Source organism: Anopheles funestus, chromosome 3RL (assembly GCF_943734845.2).
Source record: "Anopheles funestus chromosome 3RL, idAnoFuneDA-416_04, whole genome shotgun sequence".
Lineage (NCBI taxonomy): Eukaryota > Metazoa > Arthropoda > Insecta > Diptera > Culicidae > Anopheles > Anopheles funestus.
In genome coordinates, this window is record NC_064599.1 from 84,476,865 (window position 1) to 84,496,576 (window position 19,712).

General features: G+C 36.7%; 1 protein-coding gene and 1 long non-coding RNA gene across 10 annotated transcripts in view; one reads left to right on the plus strand and one right to left on the minus strand.

Moving 5' to 3' along the window:
- LOC125768451 (uncharacterized) overlaps positions 1-19,712 on the plus strand; it is a 109,806-nt gene that overhangs the window by 82,949 nt on the left and 7,145 nt on the right. For all 3 annotated transcript variants that reach the window (XR_007418894.1, XR_007418895.1, XR_007418893.1), the window contains one exon: positions 10,637-10,709. This is a non-coding gene — a long non-coding RNA (uncharacterized LOC125768451). The remainder of the gene's footprint in view (positions 1-10,636; positions 10,710-19,712) is intronic.
- The window catches only part of LOC125768437 (fat-like cadherin-related tumor suppressor homolog), a 102,804-nt gene that overhangs the window by 36,249 nt on the left and 46,843 nt on the right, over positions 1-19,712 (minus strand). For all 7 annotated transcript variants that reach the window (XM_049436066.1, XM_049436072.1, XM_049436070.1 and 4 more), the window contains exons 4-7: positions 7,002-7,108; positions 6,651-6,858; positions 5,921-5,982; positions 4,717-4,872 (exon numbers count right to left, since the gene is read on the minus strand). In XM_049436066.1, the coding sequence (XP_049292023.1) occupies positions 4,717-4,872; positions 5,921-5,982; positions 6,651-6,858; positions 7,002-7,108 (533 nt within the window). The remainder of the gene's footprint in view (positions 1-4,716; positions 4,873-5,920; positions 5,983-6,650; positions 6,859-7,001; positions 7,109-19,712) is intronic.

Genomic DNA, 19,712 nt, shown 5'->3' on the forward strand with positions numbered 1-19,712 from the left:
GTCAAACCTAACCTAATGCTCTCAATCATGCCATGAAGGGTAAATGAGTAGTAACAGTAGCAATATTTTGCTGATATATGCAATATTGTATAGCAATATATGGCTGATATTTTTCTCTATTTCTGTGTTAGTTGTTTGCAATTATGCATACTCTAGATCAATCAAGAGGTTTCATTTTAATTTTCCTTACTATTCACTGAAACAATTATATCTTCACGGATAACATCACCATTACATAATCGCATTAACACGAATAAACAAATGTTAAAATGAAGTTGAAATTCTACAATTCAATAACTATTCACAACCGGTAGTGAAGTCCTCCAGTCACACAATGGTTTAATAACACATGATCATAAGGTCCAATAACACATGGTCATCCAATAACACTCTACTTCCACGATTCGAAGGGTGTATGATTTTTACTGTATTGCAATCTGTTTTCCAATTTTGATGCATTTGAGCAGTGTTGACCACTTTTTTCGCTCAGAACGTATCATCCGGTGTCGATAACATGAATCTTTTGCTTTTTACAGCTAGCCTGAGTGGTTTAACTTTGGTTGCTGATCTGATAGGAAAAAATAGTGATGTACGATCGCTGAAAAAAATCCAAACATTCTTATAAATGTTATTTGTACTGTGATGATTTGATTTGTTCTGTTGTATGAGTGATATTCGCCAACAAATATTCGTAACGTTTAACTGTACCTATTAAGTACGAGTGTATAAGTGATATTCGCCAACAAATATTCGTAACGTGTAACTGTACCTATTAAGTACCAATTGTCTTTTTGCCTAGAGGCTAATGTGGAAGGTTTACTAACGTTTGGGTAATGTACCACTTACATCCTACTGTATGGAACATCGACTGAGTTGTATTATCGGCAGCACACGGAAACTTCATAGCGCAACTGACATTTGCGAGTAAATCAATTTCACTAACCACAAACGCTATACATAGCTGAAGCAGATGAAACATCGTACATATGCAGCCGTATTCTTCTATTTGGGCTGAGTAAATTTAGAATTTATAACGCATAATTGACGTTTGAATAATGGAATAAACGAGGCAAGCATAGCGATTTCCTGGCGTATGATATGATGTTCCAAAGCGTAGGAATGATGTTTTGACTTTCGAAGGGTAAAACCACTCTACCATCTAGCGTTCAGGTGTTGACGTGTAAAGCATGCGTAAAATTATGTGTATTGCTCATTCCCAACGAGAACTATTTCTGAACCAATAAAAGCTTATATGCTACCATAACCTCACAAACGATTTAGCGGACAGGGGAAACATATCCATTATGCAAAACTGGCCTTTCTCCCGAAAACATTGTTGACGCATGTTCGTGTGCGTTTCACTGATTTTCACGAAACATACGAAGCATCCCGGCAACAACATACGAGTGATAGTAGAAAAAATATTTTCCACGGAGGCTATAGCATACCTACATACACTTGTGCAGTTATTTTGCATAATTTAAAAGCATTTTGTAATTAACAACCAGCACGGGAAAATTGGGGAAATACCTGAAGGTTGGTAAAGCGCATGAGAGAAGCACAGATTACAATCGGTTGAATAATTTTCTTTACAAGTTACCAAGAGGTGAAAAAGAAAGAAATGTGTACGCTCACGAAAGTCTACTTTAAAGCAACCAATAAAATTTTCTGGCGCGGGAGCTTTTCAACAAAGGCAAATTACACAGGCAACAGACACAAGGCTGTTTGTATTGGTATCTATTTAAAGACGATTGAGGAGTTCGAAACGTTTCTGCGTGGAGAAAGGAACAAACCAAGCATTAACTCAGTTTGTTTTAACACATGGTTACATTTTGCTTCCCTGATTTTAAAAAGCGAAGCTGATTTTAAAGTAACTATCCTTACTTTTGGAAGCAGCAAAAGTAAGGATGCTTACTTTAATGAAACAGTTAATGTGCGGAAAAACCTGTCCAACGGCAGGTGAAAGTGAAAACAGTAGCATACAGAAAATGACTTCTCTTATCGCGATTACAATTATGAAAAATATCACAACCCTTGTCCGGAAGCATCTATCTTCGATTTGACTATGGGTAATGGAGGCGCCTATTAGTTCCAATAAACAATGAAAATCTGAGTATGGGAGTTTGACCATTCGAGCAAACTTAATGCCGAGGTAGGTGCTTCTAATTGAAATTCAGCTGATGCAGTCCACGAGGAAAGATGCCGCTTTATCATTCAATTAATTAAACCAAAAGAGCTTATTCGTGCGTTTCTTTCTGGATCATTTAATCTTCTTCACACGTTACTAACAAACGTTCTGTTAGATGGCCTGTGTTAACGGCAAAAACCTAACCGAAAATGAATAAAAGTGCCACCAGAAAGTATCCCAAAATAGAATCGCCGAAAGGGATGAAAAATACACGAAGAAAACAAGCAAATATTTCCTAGTGGAGCAACATCAATAACATCAAACGATAAATCATTTTGCTGTGTAGGAACTGATGTTTTATCCCATGTTTCTTCCATTTTGTGAGCTTCTTGTTTGTTGCACATCATTATATTCAACTCATTACTTAATACGTTTTGGGCATCGTTTCATGGGTAACGTTTGCAAGTGAGCCGCTGTGGCAGAGGAATTAATTATCTGAAGTTGGTTGAACTATTCATTACAAGGACATGAAAGTATGCATTAGTAAAGTATTTCACATTTGATTTTTGAATGGAAAAACACATTCAAACATGTTACAACAGTTTGCTAATACAGGTAATTGGATTTTTATTCAGTCAATGCTTTCGTCAATTTTAAAAGATTTAACATATTTTATGCCGATAAAGTTTTCAAAACACTCGCATATTTTACCACTTTAGAGAATTCGTTATACCTTTTGCAATAAATTTAACATATATTGTCAAATGATGGAAATCGTCATTATGTGTTGATTTTTCACAGATACCCTAAATAGTTGATGATAAACGTCACAATTAATTAGAAATCAAAAAGAAGTGTGACAGCTGGCAAAGAATTATCTAAGAATGTACTCGATTACTCGAACCAAGCAAACCCGGAAACAACACAATCCGTAACATGGATCCTATGATGCCTTATCGCTAGTCGAACTGAACGACAAAACTTTTGCTAGCAGCTAGAAATGAATGCTTGAAATTTTCCATAGGATAGAACATGTGTGAGCACTACCACGACATTCTGATACGGATTGGCTTCATGTTTGCTTGGTGATCCAATGCTTGGTGCATCTAGGTTGTTAGGGGTGAAACTCTAACGATGGTAGGTCGACGCCCATTAGACTCGGATGTTATTATTTTCTGCTAAATGAGATTTTAATGAGTGAGGCAAACCAGATTGCCCTGGTTGGCAATCGTTTGCAAGTCGCACGATGACGTTCGTTAGGCAACTTCGACCTCGATATAAACACCGGAAAAGATACAGCCATGCACACCTTTGTGGGAATGAAATATCGAGCCACAAATGTGAATGCGAATTAAATTAAATAAAACCTCCAAAAGTGGCACAAGAAGTGTCAGGTTGCTGTGATAAAACTAGCACGAAATCAGCTAATTTGACACAAAGGATATGCCTATTGGAGAATGTTCTTAGAAAGTTGGAATGATAATAAAGTCACCTTCGTATAAAGAAAAAATCATTTTAAACCTAATATTAAGTCCATTGGTGTTCCATTGGTGGAAGCCATTGATGTTACCCGGCTGGTTTAGACAATTTTCATCACAAAACAGGGGTGGATTTTTGGAAAATGTTGGGCCTCTCTTACGCTCTTGGAAAAGGATTAACGCTTTATGAAACTAATCCCACATTCTCATGACTTGAAAGCCGCTTGAGCCAGCACCTTTCTATTGCCTGGTTGGAAATGGATTGTGCACATCGCACACATAAGGGCACGGCTAAATTTTTACGATCTAACTCGACTTGTTATATTTTCTACCAGTTCCAGCAAAACTGGCGCAAAACTGGAAATTTAGGCAATGTGGTGCTGACGTCCCAAAAATCCCCTAGTCGAACATGCGGTGAGGTATTACGTGGGAAACTGTTTTAATCTGCTCATTTTGGAGTGGGGAGTAAATCCCCCCCGAAAGCGTTATAAACTGTATCGAGAGGAAAGATTTTGATGAATCGTAAAGAAGCAAAAACAAAACTACGAAATACGATGACTCCACAATAACAATACAGAGACCGCCTAACGCTTAATCGCTAAGGGCTACAGATGGCGGTACCACCATGTATTAATGTAGCATTCAGTTGCATGGTTGAGCAGGAAACGTACAAGACTATTGCGACTAGTTCAACGTTCGATGGATGAACATTCCGTGTCAGCATGTCAGGAATGATTAATAGATATGGGGTCGTTGCGATTACGCGAGAGAACTAGGGCATGCAAAAACGATGAGCTATGATGTGAATTAGGGGTGTTAAATGAAACCAGCGAGTGGGAGTTTTTTGTTTTCCGTTTTTGTAGGAGTTGCATATGTTTCATGAGTGAATGTACAATGAATATATAAAAAAGACACCTAACATAAAGGATGCACTTTGCCGATAACAATCCATTCACAAACACAACATCGCATACTTCCTATTGTATGAGTTATATCGGAGCGACTGTATGTGTGTGTGTTACATGTTATCATGGAAAGTATGGCATAGATTTTAAAACAACGATTAAACAACATAACGAAACAATACAAAGAAGACAAAACCGAACCTACCTGAAACAGCGGCTGATCGATTTTGGCATTCGCTGGTATCTGAACTTTGTACATTTTCTGATCAAACTCTGGGGCATGGTCGTTAACATCCTCGACCTGTACAACTACGCGTGTAGTCGACGATAGCTGCGGATCTCCATTGTCCATCACTAGGACCTGAAATTAAAATAGTATAAAGCACAGTTTTACGTCCATTGCTAGTCTGGGAGAGCGTTAAAAAGGTATCAGAGGAAAGAAACCTAGGCGCTGCTGTATATATTTCTCATTAATGAGTACGGCCGATGGACGGCAATTTCATTTTGTACCAAATGATTAAGGAGCAGCTACCGTTGCAGTAAAGAAAAACAGTACCGTGAGAATCTGTTACGTCAACGGTCTCAACAGTATGGGCACGCCTATTTTCTTTTTTCATTTGCACCCTAAATTCGATAGCGATTATATTATTAAAAGCTTGATTTTTTAATAATTGATTGTTAATTGATTATTGTAATTTTGCGTACTATGTAAAAATAAACGCGAGTTTAGTCGCGAAGACTTGAATATTTCAAATTATTTTGTTATTTTTTACATTTTTGAAAATGTCCTTTTAAATTCAACTTTACATTTCTTTTCGGAATGATTTTGATTGATTTTAATTGTAGGTGATACAAAGCCATTTAGTGTATCAAAATCTTCGAATTAGTGTATTAAGTTAATATTTGCACAGCATGATCCATATTCAGCCAAAAACATATAATCCATTCAATATAATTCTGAATGAAGTTTTGGAATATGTTTTAAGTTTCTAACGACTGAAAGCATTAAATCACCATGTTTTGTTTCTTTTGCGCTCATTTTTTGTTTCATGTCGATGTGGATTTATTCATATGTTACATTTATGTTGTCATGAATAGTATGAAAGCTTTACAATTACTCAATGTTGTTTTATTATTGAGTTTACTGCTAGAAAATTGGAATTCAATTATTATGAAAAATTTAATCATCTCGGTGGTGTATGTGATAAACGGCGCCAGCCCACGCGGCAGGACTGGGGTTCAAATCCCATCCGGACCGTCACCCCGTAGCATGGGCTGATTATCCTGCTACGTGGTAAAATATGTCTTGATACGGCCAGGCCGTTCTAACGGAGCAAAAACAAATTTAAGCTATCATTATTAAACATTAACAACAACCTACGGAGAGTTGTTGATGACCATTAACTTACCTCAAGTATGTGTTCCGGCTGATTTTCTCGATCCAACTTTCGAGCAGTAGTAGTTATTAGTCCTGAAAAGAGAATTAAATTATAAAATATAATTACTTTTAAATACTAGTTCCTAAATACCAATCTGATTATGAAAATAATCTATAATCTATCCTTAGGATATCATTACAACGTAAAGGAACGTTTTAATCCCCAGTAGTTAGAGAAAACTTTGCAAAGGTAGTTTGCAGCCAGAAATCGACAAATCACCTACTATGTGTCACCTTTAAGCTTAGCGGCTAATGAACAAATGAATAATTCAACAACGACCCTTTCCATTGATACATTTTCTTTCTCTCGACGTTTGAAATGTAATGCCTTTTCGTAGGCAACGAACAGTTGACAAACTTCAAATCAATTCAAATCTTGTCAAATCACAAATCACCTCTTGTTTTTTTTTCAAACTCGTTTTCCTTTTTAAGTTTTTTTCACCTCCTCGTTTCGTGTGTTGAAACTGTTGAATTGGTTTTGTTCTTTTTCTATTTCGACCAAAACAATTGAACTACGCTTGAACTGTGCTGTTCGTATGGGATTTGATGCGCATCCGGTTTTGTGAAGACTAGCGCTATGTCCACCTCACATCCCGAACCGAAAGTAGATAGTGGTTTGTGCTATGTTCCTTGATACTAGGTAGATGATGATAATTCAAGTACTAAAAATAGATGCGTGTACTCGTTAGCTGATCACTTACCATTGGTGTTGTTGATGGTGAAGTAACCCTCCGGATTGCCGGACGTAATGCGATACGATATCTGCTGCAATGAATCAACGTCTCGATCTACAGCCACCAGCTGCAGAACCTTCACGTTCGGTGGACTGCTTTCTGGCACCGAGGGATAGTAAACGGCTTCCTCGGTGAGTGGCACGTTATCGTTCTCGTTCTGTACTTCGATGTACACCTGTAAAATAATGTAAAGTTTAGTAAAGATTGTAAGAATATTGGGCATGGCACACAATACAAGCAGCGTGGGAGAGGCTTTCACAAGAGGTATTTTGCATGCGGTTAAGATGTTAAAAAGCGTACGATAAAATAACAACTCACCTGTGTGCAGGAATGCATGGGAACGACAGCTTGGTCCTGTGCACATACTGTTAACCAGTAGTTCGGCTTTGTTTCTAGATCTAGGGATGCTAGGGTACGAATTATTCCTACGAAAACAATTGAAAATAGTGGAAAATGAAACATTAGTGAGGAACACATGAGAATCTTTAAAAACAATCAATAAAATATTGGGTAAAAACTAGCGTTTGTATAATTTGCTTTCAAGTTTCAAGTTTGACGAGCTCAATTTTACGTATAATGTTGACAACTAAACTCATTTGTATTCTTTCGAAATTATGTCGAATATTTTTTATTAAAATCTTATCTCTTGAATGAATCAGAACATTTCAAATATGCTTGACAAGCTATTCCCGAAAAAAAAGTTTAAACCAACTGTTATGGGTTGGTACGGTAATTATCATCATCACTTGCACAACCATTAACGTGCCACAAATTTAACGCAAAGAAATCATGATCTACGACTTCACAAACTGCAACGGCCGTAGCGAAAACGTCTGCTTTACGGCTATCGTCCCTACCGACCGCTTTTATGTGGTGAAAGCTTTCTCGTAAAATTGTAAAATGCTCATTAAATCCCATTTTCTGCCATAGCGGAAGAATGTTATACTTTTACACAGCAAAATAGCGCAAGGAAGGAAATTCATCTTCCCAATCATTTAAGGTCGTTTTGTTGCGCCTTCTTGGAGATTATATTTCCCATGGGAAAGAAAAAGATTTACCACGATTTTTGTTGTACTCTCTTGTTACGTCATCTGACACCTAGGTGTTAGAAGGTCTTTCTTTTCAGTAAACCTCTTTATAAGGCTTCTTTTTAAAATCGCTAATACCACACGATCTAAAACATATTTTGAGCTTCGCTTCAACCGTTTGTGAACCTTTAAACATGGAAATATTAAAGTATTAGTAAGAGAAAAAATATAAGAACCATCCGCATGTTTGCTTAAACTTTTGTTTCCTTTCGATGATTGTGTTATTGCACGAAAAAAAAGTTTTTATTGTAAACTTTCTATTTCATGCTCAACTGACCAACTAGAACGGCTGGACGAAATATGGACAAGCAGAACATGGTTATCATCGAAACACACTTTGGTCCTAAGATGAATGTCATGCCGTTGACAATGATCCTCCACTGGACCGAGAAACGTTTGCACGAGCGAACAACCAACAGCTTCACGGACCTGAATAGTATTTATGGGGATTAGTGTGATTACAGTATGCCAGGCATGCGACAACTTTTCCGTTGTCCGGAAAAATTACCATTCCACACGGACAGACGTGAAATGGAATCGACTTGGGCCACGAAGGCAACAAAGATAATGATAATAAGTGAAAGTTGCTGACGGCTTCTTTGATTGACGGTATTCGGTAAAGAATCTAATGTTTCGCTGGACATCTAATCGATACGGAACTAAAGACACCCGTTTTGCTGATTGAAGCGATGGAAATAATTAACAAAAAATAAATAATAGCATGGAAGGGAAAACAGGGAAAGCTTCCTAAATATTATATGAACATATTAAAAGTGATGCAGAAAATACAACTGGGAGACTCATTGATTCGAATGAAAAAATCTAAGCCAAATGAGCAAAAGTTTATCTCTCTCTCCTTCTGGCTTAACGACCTCTAAAGGCCATGCCGGCCATTTCTGGCTTACTAGACTTATATTTACCACGTAGCCGGATAGTCAGTCCTTGCAAAGGGAGGAACGGTTCGAATGGGATTTGATATCAAGTCCTGTCGTGTGGAACCGACGCCGTTCATCACATACATCCTTCATGTAATGTGTAGAATACAATATTCAAATAAATTATTATTATTCCTAGAATACGATCTCCCTTGCAAACATTCTTTTCCCTTCACTCTCACCCTTGACAATCCAGCAGTGGACGACAGACGTTATTAATCAAATTATACTTTTTCTGCTTTGCCACAGCAAAACAAATCTACATTAACACACTACATATGCACATGCAATCAGCAGGTGTAATGTCGAAAACACAATACGAAGAACAGTACAATGGTACAAGCTTGTCGGTCAATAACACCTGTACTGTGTGTTGGAAAGTGGAGAGTACATGATGAACAACAACAGTTTTCCTCATGAGTTTCTCAGGACAAACCCATACATTCACTCTCAGAATTCCAAAACACTTTTCTGCCATAGTGTACTACTGGAAAGCTGATCCTCTTTACACATAAACAGTGGAAAAGGTGAAAATAGAGTTTGTATTGAGTAATAGCCACTCTCTCACCTATAGGTGTTTAGGAAGAACCTTCCGATTTATGAGAAAAAAGCGGTGACCTTTAAACAGGATAAAACTAGTACCAAATCTAATCCTGCCGGTTCCCCCAAAAACAAAACATACATGTACAGGGTTTATAGATGAAATGAAAAGGATTTATTGATTTTTTTCTGAATGAAATGGAACATTTGAAGGAGGAAAAAATTTTCCATTCCCATTTGCAGGCGAGACTATTCACTATTCGCTTTGCACAGATATGTGAGATGACCAAGCTTTATATAGAATCAATTAAAGCCTATATAGAACAGATTTCAAATTTGTATTACTTTAACGTACTCTTGAACGTAAACTCTATATTTAATCGATAAATCCTGCATGATTCTTCGGCATTTATTACTTGCCACCATCCTTAGTGTTGGCTCTACTGTAGTAATATCACCGGAAAATAAAAAAACACCACTTTAAGTGCTCGGAAGTCAAGAATGATTGTGAATGTTGATTCTATGGTATTTATTCTGATAATGAATGGTCGCTGTACGCATAAAGCATGCAAAATATTTTCCCTGGGTAGCACATTCGCGTAGTCATTCGTTTACTGTTCGTTATATGTTTTTACGATGTAAACATTAAACTTCTGAAGAGCGTAAGGATAAACGTCTTGCTTCAGTTTTTCACATTTTAAACAATACATGATAATAGAATACATTACGTAACAATGCATTGCGTAACAATTTTACTAGAAGGAATCGATCGTTGGTTCTTTTTGGTTTATTCTCATTGGGAAGTTATATATGGCATATTTAGAGCTCATCCTGCGCATAACAAGTAGAAATACGCATAAAAATAATAATACTATGTTAAATCATAATATTCTATAAAAGCAAAATCTTCGTCATGATCGATTATGAATTTTATCGTCTTAAAGCTAAACAATTACTGAAACGTGATTGTGTGACCATGAGTCACGTTTTTAGGACAACACAATGGTGAACCAGAATTATCTAAATCATTCCAATATATTCGTAAAATGAAACCACTTCTGTGCGTTATTATATTTTCATACCTTCGCACACTTCCTTGCCGCAACAAACATTACGCAGGAAGCGAAAGGATTCGCCGTTTGGCCAACTGTAAGTAAGGAAGTCGGTAAAGCATAACAAGTATGTGCAGGGATTTCCATAGATGGGTTAGGAGGTTTCCTTCCTCATGTAGGATGCCGGATTTAGTTTCCTGGTTCTGAACAATTTATAATCGTTCTCCTGTGTCCGTGCACTGACAGGGCTGACAAACATGCCGGATGTTTGTACATTCGGTCCGTCGATAACGACCACTAACTCACTCTGTTTCTCACTCTTTTTCTCCGATCGACAGCATATCACGTTAAATTGGAATCACAGCATCTTCAAGACGCAGTCATCGAAATGCAAACATAATCATTTGAGCGGTAAGTGATAAACTTAATTAAAGTTTTACTAGAAGAGAAGATTTCACCGGGAGTAATGTTACCTTTTGCACTGTGCGCAAAAAGCGTTGGGCCAATCCTCACCCTTTTGCCTTGTAGCTGTCGTACGACGTAAAGTAAGACTGATTTTACTTTCGATTGTTGCAAACACTAATGTTACAAACATTTTGATTCCACCAGTGGTTTGATAACTGACAAAAACTATTCCCGAATACAAATATAACTCTGTCGTACGAAGCAATGAATGCCCGAAGCTAATCAACCAGGAACCGATTTGAAACAATGTTTGCTTATGTGGTGATTAGATTGAATACTTGAGATGCCTTATTAGTCATTCAGAAATTTGAACCATTTTGAAGCATGCTTTGTACTGCTTAGACTTAGTGCTATTGTTCATCTTCTCTCCTTAAATGGCGTCTGTCGCAAGGCAGCGTATATTGGAAATCAATTCTGCTTATACGCTATAACTTGTATATAGCTAATACTAATAATCAGCAGATAAGAACAGTATGAACAATTGAATTGTCTTCCAAGCTATAGTACTGTTAAGCAATCAAATCTTAGATCTTAAGTTAAATCTTATGCACAAGATTTTTTAATTTGTTTTTTTCAACATTTTCTAATAATAAACATCCTGGGATTAGTTTGTACAAAAACTCGACATAAATATTCGGGGCGGCCCGGTGGTGCATACGAAAAACGGCGCCGGCCCACACGGCAGGACCGGGTTCAAATCCCATCGTGACCGTCCCCCGGTAGCATGGACTGACTATCCTGCTACGTGGTAAAATAAGTCTTGATACGGCCAGGCCGTTCTAACCGAGAAAAAAAAATATTGTACCGTCGGAAAACGATTTATCCAAGTGTAAAGTATGCACGTCGAACAATCCAACAGATCGACAGCTCGGTATAGCGGTTTCCATATTCTATGAAGTGCATATTAGCATACTCTTTAGCGCTCCTGTAGCTTGAATGTGTGATAACAAGAATGCATTAACACATTAAACGTTAAAACAAAATTTGAAGTACTGAAGGAAGTTTTTTCTAAAAAATCAATACGGTCAAACGTGAACAAGGTAAAGACAAATGACTCACGTACATTATAAAAAGTTTTTCCTATTTTCTTGATTGTGTGAATGCTGTCGTGTATGGGCAGATGTAGATACTCCTGTATATGATTTCCCTTCATCAATTTCGGTAAATGATTTTGCACTACATCATAAAAAGATATAGGAAATAAATTAAAACCATTTTTATGTCTTTCCCTTCAACTCCAGCAAGTGTCAGCAAGTTTAATTTTTAAATGATGCAATCAGTTTTATAGTGAACATTAATGTGGACCAACGCCGATAATTCATGGTTAAAACGATGGTGGCAATTAACGAAGAATGATGTTAGCACATGTTTATTGTCATCTATATCTGCTCTTTTTATTTCTATGCGTTTTTATTTTCGTAGCTAACATCTCCTTGTTCTTCCCGTTTCAGTCTTAACATCAATGAAAACACGTCAATAGTTCTTTTGAAAAGAGACTGTGGTTTTGATGGTTTTGAAAACATATTTTCACTTGGCGCCAAAAAAAATGTTTCCACCAAGTGAAAGCATATTTTTTAATAATGGTTCCTATCGTGAAAGCAGTCGATGAAATGTTACCACTGCTTTGACTATATCGATTAGTATATTTATCTACATTATGAAATGGTAGCGGTAGTCATGACAGATGAAACTCACACCCTTCCAGCAGATCATACACAATTGAGTTTTATTCTCCGTTTTTCCTTACTTCACGTTCTGCCTTTACACATCGTTCTACATCGCCAATAGAAAACAAAATGAAGTAACTTATTTCCATTACATAGGCTCCTTAAAGCTTAAATAGTCTCAACACCGTCATAAATCGTCACTCAGCATTTTTTTTTTTCGTTTGTGCTATATGACTTGAGTGGCTTCTACTTAATATATTATCCCATTTTACCCAGTTTACCATGTTTATCCTCTACGAATCAGGCGAAAAAGCTCTGATAGACAGCACAAATCTTATATTCAAATACTCTTTGAGTGGTAGGAAGCGATTGTACGACAAAGCTTTCTCAGCCATATCCGGATGTAAATGGAACAATTTCCCGACCAAATTTGCCTACGGTGACTAAAAATCCTTGTTCTGCCATTTGTGCAGGATGTTGCCAATAGATCTGGGTGTAACATATTGGTGAGGACTAATAGTGTTTTCATCCCTCCAACCATCAAGCTGCCAACAGAATTACAGTCTTCGTCATAAGGGAATAATCCTTCCACAGACGGATTTGCATACATTTCGTCATCATCGCGGTGTGAATTGGCTGGAAGTAGCTGCACTATGCTTGGTTGAGCTTGCGCATAGGTCAAAGCACAAATACGCTAACTTCGGAAATGTTCTCCGGAAAACCACACACGGTAGGACCTTTCACTGTGTTCGCTGTTTTACTCGGACACACACGAGGCTTATGTCGTCAAGGAAAGATAAATATACACGACACGGTATGTGTGTCCTTGGCAAGCTTCGATCGATACAACGTTTCTTCTAGCAATTCAATGTAGATCTCGAACTTAGCTACCAAAAATGAAGTTGTGGGTATTTTTCGGGAAATTAATTCTACTTCATTGTTAAGGTGTTGTCGGTAGCATCGTATTTTCGAACGACAGCCTAGAGAGAAACCGTGAATACAGAAGCCTAGTTCTATCGGTATGCTGCATCATCAGTGAGATATGCGTCGTTACACATTAATCCTTTGCAGTAATTCCGGCGTACTGTGCAGCACATGTGTATGCATCATCAGTTTGCAGTAGTACATAGTAGGATATTTCTAATATGTTTCTCTAAACATCAATCTGTCTAAGCTTCACACTTAGTATCGTCAATATTTGACACAACACTAAACAAGTATTCAAAACGCTGCGCTTGATGCTTATTAACTGCTTATTAACCATGCTGATAAAGGGTGGATCAGATAGTATAAGCACGATAACAAAATAGGACAAACAAAAATTTGTTCCAGAAACTTTAAGCGTATTTAATTAATCATTTCTGTATCGTGTTCTTAGTTATTATCAATGAAAAAATAATAACTTTCGCAATCATACGCCAATGACCGCACTTTTGCCCAAACGCTTCTCATCAGGTTCTGCACAGACTTCTCTGCAACGATTTTGGGCACTTTCTTCCACTCTTCCACAAATTTGTTTGTTCCATTGGTCTGGCTTCAGTGCAGTTCCGGCGTATTTATATCTTTCGACACGCAAGGTACCTCATTTTCATCATACCATCCGATCGTGTTTTTTACATAATGTACAAATGACAAATCCGGCCAAAACAACATACCGGATTATTGGTAAAAAACAGCGATTTAAACAATCTCGAATTTACATAGCGGTCTTAATTGCCTCCGTCATCACAGATGGTCCTGACTACATTACGCATTCGCAAATGGCTTGTACCACGATCGCTATTTTATCTAATTTTTTGTTCATCCTCAAAGTTGGATGCCTTGCGAAACTTTCGGATGTCATTCCGTACGGCTCCAAGAGTCACACCTTTCGATTTCGCCAATCCGGTGAGATGTTTGGAATAGAGCACGATTTGTCGTACTGCGAGAGTCACACCTTTCGATTTCGCCAATTAACTCGGTGAGATGTTTGGAATAGAGCACGATTTGTGCAAGACGGTTTTATGCTTTTATAGGGAAATGCCGTTCATTTTGATGGAAGCGGTGGAAACAATTAATTTCGACGCACAAGATAGTAGTTTACAATGTAAACAATTATTTACACTAACAATCAGCTGTTTCAGATCATCCGATTTTAAGTAGCGTCATATAGAAATCGTGATTATACTTTCTGGTTCACTCTTTAACAAATCGTAATCATCTTCGGGTAATCGCGATGTAAATGTCTTATTCGACACGTTTGATATCAATACCGTCCTTGAAAGGGTTTTCTGCGTGAGACAACAAGACTAACAATATTATTAAAAATGTATCAGGTATTTTTCAGAAAACCCATTCCGTGAAAGAAATCTTGTGCAGAAAATATGAAGCCGCGAAAAAATGAAAAAAATATTACAGGTATTGGCAGGCAAGAGTAACACCAAAAAGAACAAATTCCACCCGATGCAAACCGAGACCGGTGACATATTTTAATGTAGCATAGTTGTAAACTGAAATTGCAACGGTCTCACAATAACCATCTACAACAGACTGATGATGTGAGGCTTTGCCGTTTGCACCACGTAAAACTGCACCTGTTTTTATTGTATTTTCTCACCCCAAAGTTTTGTAGAGTTTTTGCTTCGGTATTTTGGGGTTAGGATTCTTTGGGAAACCGATACCAAAAAGGAATGAGACCGGTGAGATAGCGAAGGATGAAGACCAAAGTTACTGGCACTTGCTTTTGCAGCGGACAGCGGATAGTTATCCACAAGTTAGGTTCGTGATGGTGGCGTTGCTGTGAACAAACCTGGATCAAAGCTGATGATAAGTATCAGCCTTACGAGCGAACAGGCAGGATTAAAACTTTATCACGAAGGAATTTTTTGGGTTTACCGTAGGGAGCCAATTTGCTTCAGGAAATGCCTGTCCGACATTTTTTTTTATTTAGTGTTCCTAATGCTATGTGCCAAGAACTGGATTAAGTAGTTGGATCAAAATAAACCGTGTGAAAAAAAATATTTGACTAACGCTCGTCCCTGCTTTTATGGATTTGCATAGGTTTTATTTTCTCCCAACATTCTTCCATTTCATAAGAATAAGATGAAATGTGGTCCAGTAAAACAAAAAATATTACACATCTAAGCTCAATACGTAGTTCCTGGATAGTTGATATTTGCTAGAACTCAAGAGCGACCATTATACATGCTCTTAATAAGTTATTAAACAAAAAGTTTGTAGTAAGCTAGCAATAATATTTCATGTTACTAACACTAATTCATATATTTCTTATTTTTTGTGGCAGTACAACCTGAAGAGGTCTTCACCTGCCCTGGCAGGCAAAGACAACAGCACGCAGTACCAGAGTTCCAATACCTGAATTTTATCCGATTGAAAAATTTGAAGTGCTGATGCTATGCTCACTAGTCACGTACAACACTTGTGGTGCAGTTTGTTTTTTTTAAAGTTAGCTTAACTTCCAAGCACTTTCCTCTTAACCAGGTCATGACATCATCCTTAGAACATTGACGTAATATTTATGGACTCAGCTACTGGGGAAGGCTAATAGGAATTTTTGTAAATACGGAACTTTTTGTTTGAACGTCCGTTTCCAGTCTTTTGTATATTCTTGTCAAGGTAGGTTTTGTGGCCTTCCGTCGTACACCAGAACGACTTTACACCAAGTCATCCGGAATGGATGAAAGATATTTATAAAATATTTTCATGATGTATGTATATGGAATGCGTGATACGTCATGATGTATGTTTTTCTCTCTTGTAAAAATGTAACGAACTTAAAGAAATCGATAAGTCTTAACGATGTTTTTTTCACATCGTATGACACATTCGTACGAGTACGATTAAAATATTTTGAATTCAGATGAGGTCCTACGTTGTAACTGCAAGATAAGCGTACTATAGCGAAAAAATGATAAAAGTCTTAGGATTACAGCATGGTTTTATGATAAAAGCATAACATTTAGAACCAATGACTGTTGACGATGTAAAAACTTGTTTCGAAATGCCACTAAAACAGAAAGATTTCAACTTTATCATATGATTACAAACCCACCTCGACGATGGTTTTTAAATATCTTTTTAAACACGAAAGAAAACATAAAATAAAAGGGAAAAGACTGACGTTTTTATATAATATAAAAAAACTAAACAACGAATTAAGTACAGCACCCCTGATACAAATGGGATCGCAGTTGTATTCGTTATAGTTCTAACAGAAGCTTACTTCCAAATCAAGATAACCGCAAATTGTTCGCAAAAAGAATAGATAACTAGATAAAAGTAGTATTTATCATCCATGTTCTATGATGCAACATTTCTTCGAAAATCATACAAACGTCACAAAGCTGGATATTTACTACAAATTTGTCTTGACTAGATATTTGTTTTGGCTTATAATAAACTGATTGTCAAATGTTGAACCTATTCAAACCACTTCAATTCAGGGAATTTGATATAAATCCTTGAAAAGCTAAATATAACTCGCCAATACATTTGGAAAAGCCCTGCATCATGTGCGTATGCTAGAAGTATCATTGAATACGTGTTGGTGCATTCTTTATCTTTGATGTTTAATTATAATATTCGTCGTGCTTTAGTCTGGTATCAAGAATCACTATATGACCGTTTAGGTACAGTAATTTTTCGAGATTGTCTTTGACAGAATTTTGCAATACCTTAAAAACAAACAAAAGAACGAATAACTATTTTGCATGATGCAATGAAAATTTAAATTTTTAAAACAAAAGTCTATTAATGTTCTTTTGCATTGTCACTATCAGCATATCTGTTAGAAGAGGCGAATGTAGTCCTAGCGACTCAATACCTCTACTATCAAAATAAAAAAATCTCTGTTAGGCATTGTGATGGTCCGTGTACAATTGTTCCTTGACGAGTAAACAAAACGTAAAGGATTTACTTCTAAAGTTACATTTGTGAAAACTATTGCTATGAACAACACTACAGCTGCTTATAATTTAGCATACGAAAAACTTCACAGAAAAATTGTGATGTATAGCGTTTAATGCAAAAGAGGAACGGCAACTGCAACAATATTCTTTAACTGCAACGAATACATCCTAGTTCTTAGGTAAAATTACGGTCTTCCGCATTACACAAAGCCAAATTACAAAAGACGTGTATAAGTTACTGGTAGCGTATGGGGAGGAAGGAAAGTTCTTGTTTTCATCGACTCCGTTTTCAGTCCACTCGTTTGCTTCCTGCTTCCAGTTCATAATTGTTGGTATTATAGTCGGATAATAGGACGGTGTTTAGAGACGCATGTAGCCGCCCGTTTCAAAGTCTCTGTAAAAACCAACCAACAAGAATTGTGGACGCTGATGGTGTTTTTCTTAGCATTCCTGAACGCAGGCATCGTGCAGAGAATCTCTTTTTTATTACAGTGTTTTTAACTGTAATTATTGCTCTGACATGAGCTACTTTCTGAACATTTCTCTTGCACTTGGTGTAATGTTATCTTGCCTTTTTCTTATTAAACTTGGTTTGAAATTGAAATGGTTCATGCACAATAGACAGCCCAGTATACAGTTCAAATGTGTAACTGGAAGCAGCATCTATTGCAATTGGAAGCGGCACACGACGGGGCTGGTACCAAATCTCATCCAGATGGTTCTCCTTTAGGAAGGATTAAATATTCCTTTAAGAGTTATAGTCGAACTATAGTCGTTACGCCAAGAAGCAGACGTACAAGACCGATTACAATAGCTCGTGCGTCGTACGTACGTAACGTCAAGACCAATAGCAATACATCATTCCATGTATTATTTGAATTTCATCACTTAATGCATGGTTTTATCGGTATATCGGTATATTGGTATATTGGTATATTGGTATATTGGTATATTGGTATATTGGCATATCGGTATATCGGTATATTGGTATCGTGATTACGAGGGCAAGCTTAACATGGTGAACATTTTCATATCATGATTGAAGTAAAAAGTTTTCTTAAAATGCAAAGTGTAGTCTCGAATGATAAAGCCGATAAAGTGTCGTTCTGTCGAAAAAGAAACTTTTCTTCTAAACTTCTATGACACCTTGCACTAGTTTTTTATATTGATTTTGAAGCTTGGTGACTTCGCTGCCAGCTTTACATACAAGCAGACCAGCCAAATAAGCCTGTGTATTTTAGATTGGCAGCCCGGTGGTGTATGTGATAAACGGCGCCGGTTTTACATGACAGGAAGGGGTATCAAATCCCATCCGGATCGTCCCTCCGTAGCAAGGACTGACTATCCGGCTACGTGGTAAAACAAATCTAGTAAGCCAGAAACGGCCGGCATGACCTTAGATGACGTTAAACCAAGAGGGGCGGGAGATTTCAGATTTTTTTTTCCTAATAACAGTTTTGATGAGTTGCTCGACATATGTCAAAACAAAACATTGTTCTAGCTGATCTGAAACTACTTAGACCATTTTTTTCCGAATACTAGTGTATGTACAATCATAAAAACTAAATCACTGAAGTTTAATAATATAAAATTTAAAAAAAAACTAACATTTATTTGTGCTGTGACAATTCTTCTATGTATTAAGATTCAGATATGTGTGTACGTTTGTTACGCGTTATTTCTAGGATCTTTGACACTTTTCTTCTTGTTTACATAATGAAAATATATGTAAAAAATAAGCTTTGTCCAATTCAATACAATTCAATAAATCTAAATTGAACATTGCAAAGAAATTCAATACGCTTCTTTCTTACAATACATCAATATACATACTTTTCTTAGTTAGTTTGCCGTATGCATGGTTACAATTTGTCATCTTTTTAATAACCATTTGAGCAAAATGAAATCGATGATGATATCATGATAAAAGAAATGAAATCTAAACTTATAATTGGAAACTTGCATTGCTATTTCTTAACAGCGGTTCTATAAAATTTCATCCTAATTTTATTCTTTATGTCAAACTGCTATGTCGTTTAGGAATTCTTTATTAGTTCTCGAATCAACCTGATTTTTTGACAGATACTAGCTTAACATTTTAGCTTTCTAACGTATTTTTATGAATGAAAATATCAATTTTGCTTAAATAAAATTCAATGTGTGTTTCCCACTACTTTATCAGTATTTATTAATACTTTAAGTTATGCTAAATTTTCATAAAATACTCATCAATCTTTTTACTCTGAGAAAACAAATTTCTAAACAAAATACTTAAGAGCATGGTAAGGAGAAACAGATAACCTAGAAATAAATTAGACTGCTTCGTATGTTTCTTGAGTGATTCAGAACTCTTAGCTAGAGTATATGTGCGCTAT